The sequence below is a fragment of the Spermophilus citellus genome (assembly GCF_964194105.1).
Source record: "Spermophilus citellus genome assembly, chromosome: 13".
Classification (NCBI taxonomy): domain Eukaryota; kingdom Metazoa; phylum Chordata; class Mammalia; order Rodentia; family Sciuridae; genus Spermophilus; species Spermophilus citellus.
Genome location: NC_138193.1, coordinates 7,752,218 through 7,764,493, shown reverse-complemented (window position 1 = coordinate 7,764,493; position 12,276 = coordinate 7,752,218). Strand labels below are relative to the sequence as shown.

The following is a 12,276-nucleotide window of genomic DNA, read 5'->3' as shown; positions in this document are numbered from 1 at the left end:
GACTTATCTCCTTGACTAGGGCAGAAATTTAAAAACGGAACCATCAGGTTAAAGAACATGGGTTTCTTTTAAATGAAAAAGATTCTCATGTTGAAGTTGTGATATCTTCACATACCTGAAATTGTGGGAAGAAAATGTTAAATGTTATTTTTGGATTGTAAAGGAGGAATCAGTCCTATTGACTTTCAAATCTCAGTTGGGTTGGTTGGACCTAGTCTAACCCAATTTGATGAAATGTTACGGCTGCCTTCCTTTGGTCCAATTTTATGGCATGGTAGCTCTTGCACATATTTTGGGAAGTAATAAATCACAATATGGGCTTATAATCAGGAAGAACTGTCTTCAGAGCACTACTTTAAATACATTTTACATTTTTGGTGCTAACTCTGCTTATGTGTGTTCTATAATAATACATGAAGGAGTAGGCTTTGTGGTATCCCAAAGATAATTTAGATTTTTAAAAAATTTGCAGCAAGTATTAGAAGTGCAGGAATTCCTAGTCCAGGAATTAAACATCAATAAAACCCAACAAAGGAAAAGTTTTTTATGTATTAATAAAAAATTTCAAAAGCTTTTCAAATTTAGCTGACTCCAATATGTAAGACTTTCATATGTAGAAGTGCATTCCCGCAGTGTTTATCATTCTGTGGTGCTTTCAGATGTGTTTATACAGCAGCACATAAATAAGAGATCAAGTGTCTTTTTACTTTCCACCTAGGTTTTTATATTCAGCCTCATTTCAGTTCAGTTGCACTATATACCACCAGCAAGTGTGGTAGACTCCAGGATGCACCTGGACTGGACCTATGCTTTCTCAGTTCACATCTGGATCCCTCAGTCTGCATGGCTTGGTCAGGTCACCTAATCTCTTGGTGCCTCACTTTCCCCAGCTGGGAAATAGGGTCACACTGTCATTTTTATGGCAGGGTTATTATGAAAGTTTTGAATATTTATTTTACAGAGAAAGAAACTAGTTCAGGGCTGGGAATATAGCTCAGTTGGTAGAGTGCTTGCCTCGCATGCACAAGGCCCTGGGTTCAATCCCCAGTACCATCTGAAAAAAAACAAAACACTGAAACTAGTTCACAGCAAGATCAAAGTTTTCCCAGCCTGTAAACGGTAACTCTGAGAACTATCCCACCTTAAACAAACTTCATGTGCTTTCTTTAGTGACAGAATGCTGGTCTTTCAGGACACTAGGCTTGCATTTTGACTTTGGTGTGAGCAAGTGAATTTCCTCTGTCATCCTGAATTGTGGATTTCAACGTTAGTGTCAACTTGGCTGGGCTATGAGGTGCCCAGACATTTCAAACATTATTCGGATCATGTCTTTAAGGGAGTTTCTGGATAAGATTAACATCTATCTGAGCAAAACCACCTGCTTTCCCTAATGAATGTGGCCCTTATCCAATGGTAGAAGACCTCAGTAGAATAGAAAGGCTGAGTAAGAAGGACTTTCTCCCACGGGACTTTGATCCTTTCTAGCTTATGGACTGGAACTGACGCATCTGCTCTTTTTGCATGTGCTGGATTTCAGACTGAAACTTGCTGGCGTTCCTGGGTCTCCACCCTGTCAACTGCAGATCTTGAGACTTTTCAGCCTCCCGTAATTGTGTGAGCCAAATCCCTGGATAGATCCCTTGACTTACAATGGGATGAATCTTAATAAACCCATAGCAAGTTTAAAATACTGCAAGTTGAAAAAAGGCAGTGACTCTGCCTGCCCTGCAAGCGTCCCAGCTCAGCAACAGAGCACATGTAGATTATTTTCCCCTCATGATTTCAGGGCTTATGGGGAGCTCTGTTTGCTGCCAGTGCCCAGCTATTAAAAGTGTCTACCATTGTGGGGGGTCAAAAGATCACAAGTCTAACCATTGTGAGCCAAGGACCCTCGGTGTATATCCTTGTATCTCTTCTTGGTTCATCTTCTCAGCAGAATCCTAATACAGCCCCTTGTAAGATTTATCTGCTTAAAAACTCTCCCATCAGCTCTCATTCTTCCTGCTGTGTTAACAGTGGTCTAGATTTTCCTTTTGCTGCAAAATATGGCTCTCTACGTGGCAATGTACCAAGAGGCCTGGGCCCCATCTGGCCCTCATCCCCAGCCAGTTCTCATGAATGGATCTCGTGCTTCATCTGAGCCTCCACACACAAACACGTGTCGTCACACTCATCCTTGGCTGTACCTTTACTGTTCTGATTTTGTCTGGGCCTTCAAGAAGCCCTCTAGGCTTATGGTCACAAGCAGCAAGGCATGTGACATCTGTGGCAATAAAAGAAGTGGCTTTCTTGTTTTGATGAGTAAATAGAATAATATCAGAAAGTGTCCTTGGAGCCCACGAATATTGAGGTCGTCAGTCAAAAATAGACCTCTGTTTGTTGATGCACCTTTTAGACCCAGTAAAAATAGGCAGTGAGTGAAGTGGAAGGAAGTGTTCAAGGTCATCTCGACAGTCCAGTTCAGTTCAAGGAGCAGAACTGAAAGGATTGAAGAGGCCAGATGTTCATGGAAGTTGGGGGACACCAAAATAAAAGGGCAGTCCGGAGGGGTCATAGGAAATGGAAGGCCAGGCAGCAAGAGAGTAAGCAGCAAACTGACCCTTGGAGATAGAACGAGACGGATGAATGACAGCGGGTGATGTTTGTTCCAAAGGTGCAGAAGCAGCACCAATAACTTGCTTATGCTTTCTTAGCAACGCAGTGCTGGAGCTGTAGGCTGGGACTCCTCCAGTCCCACGCTGGTGTGATTTATGAACTCGAGGCAGCCTGTCATTCTAGCCTGGATAACTGGGGTTGTCATGCATCAAGTGGCCTGGCAGGTTTGGAGATCAAGTGACAAGATAGGACCTTAGGAGTGGTTTACATTTGTTGGAGCTAGAGCTAGACTGGAACTCCTTCGGAGACTGTGTTTGATCTCAGGTTCCCAGTGCCTGATACTATACGTGGGAAATAGTGGTTACTCAATACCTTCTCCTTGGCTGGATTAGGAAGCGGGAGCACAAGAGTAGCTATTCTTGTATTCAGTAGACTTCAGATCATTTGACATTGACATTTACTGTTTTCCCATGCCTTTCCTTATTCAGCATTCAAAGGAAAATTCTGAGGACTGCAATCTATCTCTACTAGCACCATCTTACATAAAGCATGTCTTAAAAATATCACAGACAAGATAATTTTATGATTCTTGAAAGTTACCAGGGTGGGTAGCACATTATAATACATCCCTCAACCCTGACCATAAATACCCTCAATAAAGGTTCACTAAAAGAAGCCATTATGCAGAGCGGTAAACATAGTCAGTGTTAAATCTCACAATCCAAAATGGTTTGCAGTCCTAAAATCTAAAAGTTGATTCCGAGTAGATTCAAGATACATGATTCTCTTTTTAGACACAGCAACATCCTTTTCACCAGAATTTCTATTAAAGGAAGCAGTTTGGCTTGGCAAATGAGAACAGTGTTGGGGTGAGCTGAGTTTGTGTGTCAATACTTCCATCCAGAGGACACAAACTGGGGTAGCTATTCTCCGAGCATGTTTCTGGGTGTGGGAGTCCCTCCCTGCCCTTGAGTGAGGGTAGAGAATGTTCGATGACAGACGCAGTGGTCTGTATGGAACACCTGGTGCCTACCCCTGGAGTCCAATGTGTGTGTGTGTGTGTGTGTGTGTGTGTGTGTGTGTGTAGGAGGGAATCTACATTTTCCCCAGAGCTTGGGAGTGTCTCCTGGCTGGCTTTTTGCTTCTTTATCTGGCTGGGCCACGTCCTGGCCAGTGTAATGGTGTGTTCATGTGGGTTCAGAGTCCAAACACAATAAGAAAAATTCTCGCTGTGGGAGCAGCAGTTTATCTGGAAGGAGGGATGAAGGTATGATGTTGGAAGAGTGAAGGGGAAGCTCCGGAATGTGACAGTAGAAATTTTAACACCAGATGCCAAAGCACATTGCTTTTTGGGGTTTGCCATACAGAGGGGATTGTACACATGAAACATTCCCCATTTTCAGTCTTGATTTTTGCCCATGTGTTTGTGCTCTCTGGGATGCTTGTGTTCACCCCCCCCCCCCATCCATTGGTTCACTCATTCTGCCAGTACTTACAAAGACCTGTGCTGCTGGGAGGTGTCTCAGCAGCATGTACTGCCCACCTGATCGGTGCCTAGGGCCAGTAGGGAACACAGGCATCACAGTGTGGAGTGGTATCACGAAAGCATTGCGTTTTTACGGTATATTATTAAGAAGGGCCCACAGACAATAGACCTAATTTTCTCTAATGAATTCTGGTTGATGGTCAATTAGCAATGGAATTTCTCCCGTGGGTCCCTGGTGGCATTTAAAGATGGACACAGCTTGGTCCAAGGATAGATTCCCTGGAGATGCTGTTGCAGGTCTTGTGGGAAGTGCTTGGAGACATTCGTAGATAGCTCTTCAGGAAATGGCTGTATTAGAAGAGTTTCATAAAGCAGTGCCTTTGGAGTTTGGAAGGGGAGGAGAAAATGGTCCCTTGGGGATCAGATTAAAGAAGTAGTTGAATAAAAGGAGCATTGAAAAGGAGACTCTGGCAAAGCTGGCCTGTGTGGGGGCCACCAGTTTCGCTGTTTGGGAAGGAGGGACCTGAAACTCAAAGACCTCAGCCAGCAAGCCAAGGAGAGGCTGTGCACCACGCCAGTCCCTCTCCTGATGCTCCACACACCTTATAAAACAAAAGCAAACTCAAACAGATGAACAACCACCACCAAAGAAATGAGCTTCCTGCCCTGAATATCTTGGCAGCTCTTCTTCTCCTCCTCCCTCTCTACCACCTCCCTGTACTTACCTTTACTCGCCTTTTATTTTCCTTCTCCCTTTGATCTCATGCTTTTTTTTTTCCCTCTTTGTACCTCCAACACTTCCCCTACTCAAATTTTGTTTGACAGCTTTTAAATTGCAAGTTTAAAAATAGAGCACATGCCTAAGCCGGTGGTGTTCCATGGGTTTTACGGTGTTGAGTAGTTGTTAAGCCCGGGCATCCCTGCTCCGTGGCTCTCTCAACCTTATTCTTGTAATTGGCTTGAAGTTTGGCTGACAAGGGATGTGGAGATCAAAGCCCTCCCTTTCCAGGTCAGCCCCAGACCTGCGAGCTGCACCTGGTACCTGCCCCGCCCAGGGCAGGTAACTTGGCCTGAACTCAAGTCAGTATTCTAAGATACAACTTTTTCAAATAGCCTGGTGGTTCAGAGCCCAAGGGGGAATGACATCAGAGAATGGGAAGGGATAGGAACTCTGGAACGCTGTAATTTGGGTCTGATTCAGGAGAATAACAAGTCAGCGGTCACACCACAAGTTCAGGTGTCTGCCTGCATGCCCCTGCTTAATCCCATCAGCATTCCTGTGTACCAGGTAATGGGCAGGAATTCTTTCTAACCTGTCAGGAGGTGTACGGAGTTCACAGAGGGTAAGTGGATCGCGCAGTTAGGCTTAATAATCCCTATGAAATCAAGACGTCCTACAGGGACTTGAAGACTCGGACCTGGACTCTGACAACATGAAATCATTTTTTAAGAGTTATTCCCTTGGGTTTGTCTCCCCCACCTTACATAGCAAGGCCAGGCTTCCAGGCAATGGAAACTTAATGAGGCCTGCCTCGCCCCTAGCTGTGTGCAGGATGGAGGCGGTCACATGCACACCTATTGCCCACAGGGAACATCTTAGCCAAGTCCACCAACAAGGCACTCAGGCCCTGCCTTGGCTTTGATGGTCTTCACGCTGAGCCTTTTGTCACCCCTGCCACCTGGATCTCCTGTCTTCCCGGTGTGCTCACCCTACACCACTTCTCATTTCCACTGCTTGGCCTACTCCACCCCTTGACCTGTAGCATCACCTGGCCCACCCTTTGCCAGTATAGGTGCCCCTCCTCCAGGCCCAGTTGGGCCTCCCAGGGAAGACTCCTCTGTGTTCCCTCGATACCTGTTCATCTCCCTTGAGCTCCTGCTGTTGAACCTTGCAATTTGTAAAATGGTACTTTTCCCATCTAAACCACCAGTTCCTGAGGGGAGAGGCCAGTACATTGCTCATCTTTGTCCTCCAACACTTTGTGTGACATCTGACACATAATCCCAGGTCAGCCAGTGTTTCTTGAGTGAGTGAATGAACAGCTGGGTGTTTCATAGGACTGAAAAATGCAAAGTTAAAGCAAACTTCTAATGTAAGACACTTTTCCCATTAAAAGAGGGTTCAGGATTGATGGTGTAACTTTTAAAACACATTTTATTTTATTTTTTAGAAAACATGATGGGGCTGGGGATGTGGCTCAGTGGTAGAGCATGTGTGAGGTTCTGGGTTCAATCCCCAGCACCAAAAACAAAACTAAAAAGAATATTCTATTTGGTCTCAGGTAATTAAAAGAGGAATGGGTTCAACCCTCCATGACAGAAGGGAAGCTCTGAGCTTTTTCGAATTTGTCTATGGACTATTTATCCTGACTCTCGGGGTTTGTACTTCTTATGATTATTTGGAAATTCTTCAGAGGACCTTGGGAAGTCAAGTGCATCTTCCTATGGAAGTCGGTGTCAGAGGCGATGGCAATTGTCACAGGATAGCCTCAGTCATAATTTGAGCAGATGAGGAGCCTGAGTTATTCTCAGAGGTTGCGCCCTGAGATGCTCTTCTGTACTGGGCCTACACAATCATAGGAGGTGTAAGACACACTTGGCCTTAGATGCGGGGCACGATCTTGACCTTGGAAGGAAGCAGGTGCTTCTCACTGGGTGCAGACAAAGACCGTGCCTCATAGAGACAGTTGTATAGTCTGCAGATGGCGTCCTGGTGCTTGTCCAAACCCACATGGACTCACTTTCCATTCAGATCAGCCATTTGTTTTCTCAAAGTTAGATGGCTACTGGGGAGAACCCCTGAGGCTTCCCTTTTTTTCACCAAAACTCCTGGGCTCCAGTTTTCCCAGCCCTAAAATGAGGGAGTTGTCGTCCAAAGATAATGTCAGGAGTTGTTTTCAGGTTTTAAAATTCCATGATTTATAATTAGTTCTCTCTTTCTTCATTGTTCTTCTTACAAATTCCCAGATCATTATTCTTCTACTTGTGTGAACAGAATAGACAAAAAAAAATCCTCTCGTTCCACAACTAAATGGTAGCCTTTATTGGAAAAATATATATGTTGGAAGGTTGGCTCCGGATTGGGATGGAATAAGGGACCGTTCTCTCAGGGCCAATAACCGGAGAATTACAGGAAAGCATCACACCATCTTCCAGCATAGCTGTTGCAACCTCAGAATGCCTCACACAAAGGCTATTCAGATGCTGGGTTTCAGAACAATAATCCAAATGCTCCAGAGCCTCATCTTGTGATGTTATCACAAGAGTGTCCAGACGATGTTTTCTTTAACCCCAGGAAGAGTGATTTAGAGGGGTGGATCTTGCCACATGTATCCAGCTGTGTGTTTAATTCTCTTGGAAGGAAAGTATACTATGAACACAGAAATAACCAAGTAAGGATGCTTGAAAGATATTCACATCTCTGCTTACCGCTGTCAGGACCTTGTATACACAAGAGGATGAAATTAATAAACATTATCAAATTTGCTGTAATCGCAAACCCACAAGCAGCAATATTTCATTTACGTCAGAGAATCTAATTCTGGGATTTCACCCTCAAAGGGCTGGAAATGACTGGAAATTGAATTGAGTTGGCTCAGAGTTGCATGGCCAAGGGGCGTGCCTCTTTAACAACCGGGGAAAGAAATGTTCACTTCTTAGCAAAAGAATTACTGCTTAAAAAAAAAAAAAAATCTTATAGAAAATCAACTGTAGTTTAATGTCCACACCAAGTGTTCCTATAGGAGACCTTTTCTATCTGGTGTAATTTTAACACCATTTTATAGCAATGGCCGAACAAGGAGGGGAGGGCAGGAGGAACACCTGCCCGCCTCCCGCCCCGACTGCCCCCACCTTTCTCTCTTTCTATTCGTGCACACTGTATACTGATCCTGGAAATATAAAACAACATGTCTTCCATGTTCCGTGTCTTCTTGTTCCTCTTTGCAAGGCTCCAGGAGAGCCGCTGACCGCAGTCACTGCATTTCCCACTCTGTGATATCCTCTGGGCCAGTCTTGTTCTCCTGCCCTCTGGGTACCTGGACAGCTGCAGGAGGACCGGCTTTGCATCTGGGAGAAACAGCTCCCCCTGAAGGACATTGGCAGTTTCTTGTGTCCTTGGGCACTCTCCTGGAGTCCAGTCACAGATTCCCCCAGATATCCCTCCCTTATTCTGCTGAGATTTCTTCCTATTCACGTGGGTGAATCATAAAGGGGAGCTCATGGAAAATCTTTTAATAGAAATAGGCATATTGTTTCTATGCCTGCCTTTCTATTTTGGGAGCAGAGAGAAAGGAAGAGGTATGGTGGGGTCACATGTTGCAAGCATGCCCGCAGCCGAACCAGACGAGGACTCTGGTGCCGACTCGGATCCAACATTCTGATGCAGTCAACCATAATCGGTACTGTCAAAGAAGTGGGATACGCTCAAACACAAAACTGGCCCCAACTAATTAAAAAAGCTTATAATTGAAAATCATGAGCACTGAAAGGTGACATTTGGTGGTGAACCCAGAGAAAAGAGCTACCGGTTGGCTAAAGAGGAAGACAGGGGCCAGGTGACGACTTTGTGTGCATGGCCCGTGGAGAGTGCCTACTGATGCCTGGGTTCTCTCTGTGTTTTGTAGGCTTTTGAGAAGCCGGGTGTCAACATGACAGAGCGCTTTGATTGCCACCACTGCAATGAGTCTCTCTTTGGGAAGAAGTACATCCTGCGGGAGGAGAACCCCCACTGTGTGGCCTGCTTTGAGGCGCTCTACGCCAACACGTGTGAAGAGTGCGGGAAGCCCATCGGCTGCGACTGCAAGGTACCCACCTGCTGGTAGCTCTCTTGGGCTCTCTGTGCACCCCAAAATCCAGGAGCTTTCTGCACAGTTTGTGCCTAAATCCTGAGCCTCATCACCCTTTCTGACCCCTCTGATGGCCATGGACACTCCCACCCCCCAAGTCGCTTTTCTGTACCTCTTGTTCCGTGATTTGGTCTCTGCTCACCTGCTTTGGGTTAGTGCCTTCGCAGGACCTGTGCTTAGTGTCCTTATCTAACCACCACCTGCCAGCCGGTACTGTAACTTCCTTCGGGGCTGCTCTTGCTTCTGTCTCCTGATGACTAACAGGGAGCAGTTGCTGCACAGTAAATATTTGATGAATGAGTATGTACGTGAGTGAGCCGGAGTCGTTCCGGAGTCGTTCCTAGGAAAATGCACACATAAAAAGCTCCAAAGTCCCTGGGATATTATGGGTTCCTCTTCTTCTAGTGGGAGAACGGGATTTGTTTATTTGTTTTAAATGGGAAAAGGCTTTCACATAAGGAATTATCAGCTTCCCATGAATGGCATGGTTCAATAGAGATCTCTGGACATCCGTGCTGGCCTGTACTTCTCAACAGATTCCCCTTAGTGCAGACTAGGACACGGAAGGAGACCCTGCGAGTCCGTTACTCACCTTTCTGTTTCTGTGATGAAATAGCTGAGATAAACAACTTATGAGAAGGTTTATTTGGGCTCATGGTTTCAGAAGTTTCAGTCCCTGATTTGCTGACTCTGTTGCTTTTGCGTCCTTGCTGAGGCCCAAGAGCACCAGCTGGGGACCAAGCCTTGGACAAATGGGCCTTTGGGGAATATTTCAGATCCAAACTGTCGCAGGGACCATCCAGGTCTCTAAGATCTCTGACATCTTTGAGCTGAAAATTCACTGCTAAAACACCTTGACAAGCTATTCAGGGGACTGCCATCTGGAGAGCCACAGAACTGGTTACAAAATGGGACCATTTGGGGATCTCTCAGGGAATTCCCAGTTTGCTTGACTCCAGGGAGGTTGGTGTATGTTATTTTGTCTTTTCTGCTCTCATTGCTCTGTGTTCCTTGGGGGTTTTCACCCCTCTGCTCCGTGGTTGTAAATATCAGTACCTGGCTGCTGCCGATTGGCTTGGGCTGTTTGCTGTTGGATCATCCTGGCACATCTAGTGCATACTTCTTGTATATTTTTTTCACATCATTCCTAGGACAGACAGTAGTCAGGGCTGCACCACTGATTCTCTTGTGAGGTACTTAGTGACAGCTGAGGGATGATTTCCATCTGGTATACAAAAAGACTTGTGCCCTGAGCAGAAATGAAAGATGTGTGACATCAGCTGCTCCAAGTCAAGCTGTGGCCACATTGCTATTGGCTTCAGAACAGGAATGGCATGCTGAGTGTCACACAGCATAAACTTGACAGCATTCAGAGGTGTGACCACTGGGAGCCAAGACAGCCGACCTGGCTGGTCAAAAATCGGGTATCTCCCTCTCCCAACTTCTGCCTGGTGAGTGTCTCACTGTACCTGATGAATGTTCTTGGTCCCTGAAGAACTAATCAGCTGTCCATCAGGAGGACACAATATCTTGTAAGATAAGGTTTATTTTGGTTTGTGATTGGGAGGATCCATTGCTTTTAGGCCTGTGGCAAAGCAGGACAACATGGTGAGGACGTTTGGCAAAGTAAAACCACTCACATCATGAGTCAGGAAGCAGAACAGGGCAGAGGAAGGGGCCAGGGTCCCTCAACCCCTTCAAGAGTACAGCCCAATGACCCTAAGGACTGCTTTCCTTCAGTTAATTTTTTAAAATTTATATATGACAGTGGAATGCATTACAGTTCTTATTACACATAAAGAGCACAATTTTTCATATCTCTGGCTGTATACAAAGTATATTCACACCTCCCCAAAGTACCAGCCTAGGGGCCAAGCCTTTAATGCATAGGTCTTTGGGGCACATCTAACCACCCTATAGTAGTGTCTTTTGATTTATTTAGTAGGCCAAGGGTAAGAGTACAGATGTCAGACTGCCTTGTCCCGTTCCATGGTCAGTGTCTCACCAGATGTGTGAACTTGATCCACTTACTTGACTCCTGGGTGCTCTTCTCCACATCCATAAAATGGAATCAGATGCCTGCTTCATCAGGTCACTGATGTAGACACAAAGCCCCAGCATTCCCAACAGCACCTGTGATATCATAAACCTCAAACTTCCACTTTTCCCTCTTTTCCTATTCTTTTAGTGGTCTGTCCCTTCCCACACACTCTCAGAAGCCTCTCGCCCTCTTTCTTATCAGTTTGCATGATGGAAACATTAGTAACATTTCGAGAATAAATTACTAGGCAGAGAAAAACAAAACCATTTCATGAAAGTCTTACCTCGAAAAGACGTACTGATGTCATTCTGACAAAGGAACACTCCAGTTTAAAGGAAAGAGTTTGAATATTTGGGACTAATCGTCTTTGACCAGTGGCTGAGGTACAAATAGAGCAGACATGGCTTAGCATGTCTCTGGTGTCATTCACTGAAAAGACTCTAAAACCAACCATTCTTCCAGAGACCTCTCTCATAAGAGCAAATAAACAAGAGTCCTTTGAATGGGGCCAAAGTCAGCAGGGCTGCTGCTCAAGTCAGGAGTTAATCATGCTGAACTTTTCAACCCAGATGGATGTTTTTAGATATGTGGGGTCACACGGTGTGATTTTTCTACGTTTTGGAACAAGAAGAGATGTTGAGTTGAAGTCAGACCTTGCCATTTGGGGAGTTTTTGCATATTTGTGGTGGTTTGCTTGCCTTTCAAAAATAATTATGTAGTTGACTTTATGGAGGAAGCAATGATAGAAAAAAAATGTTGTTATTTCAGGAAGTCAGGCCTCATGTCCTAGCAGAAGGGGTACTTACTTGATGGAGCAACTGAGTGAGTGGGTGGATCTGGTAGCCACCCTCTTTTCCTAAGATGGCATGGCCCCTGCAGGCCTCACTCAACTCTCTCTGAAGACAACTTTAAAATATTGCAAGTGTACGGGAATTTGGATCATTTTGAGGGTATCGACTGACTTTTCAATGAGAGAGACAAGACTCAAGGACCACTCCCATAGTTAGCTTACTTGAATATTTTTTTATACACAGTCACTCAGCTACATTCCTTAATTCTGTTACGTTACTCTGAGGAAATGCTGTGATCTCAAAGGGTAAAATCATTGATTTGGAACAGTTCCACTGGCCAGGGGAATAGTTGAGAGGAAGCAATACGAATAAAATTTCATGATCCTCTGACATTACACCCTTCCTGAAATTTTTCTCGGAGACTGGTACTGGCAAAATATTTTTGTAGATGGATGACAGATTGGTTTGGGGTCTACTTAAGTTCTGGCTTCAGAAATTCTAGAACCTAAGAAAAGG

The 12,276-nt window shown here is 45.0% G+C and overlaps 1 protein-coding gene across 4 annotated transcripts in view; it reads left to right on the top strand.

Moving 5' to 3' along the window:
- Positions 1 to 12,276, top strand: part of FHL2 (four and a half LIM domains 2) — a 70,872-nt gene that overhangs the window by 34,167 nt on the left and 24,429 nt on the right. For all 4 annotated transcript variants that reach the window (XM_081264134.1, XM_081264135.1, XM_081264133.1 and 1 more), the window contains exon 2: positions 8,707 to 8,886. In XM_081264134.1, coding sequence (XP_081120260.1) covers positions 8,731 to 8,886 — 156 coding nt within the window. In that variant the 5' untranslated portion in view covers positions 8,707 to 8,730. The remainder of the gene's footprint in view (positions 1 to 8,706; positions 8,887 to 12,276) is intronic.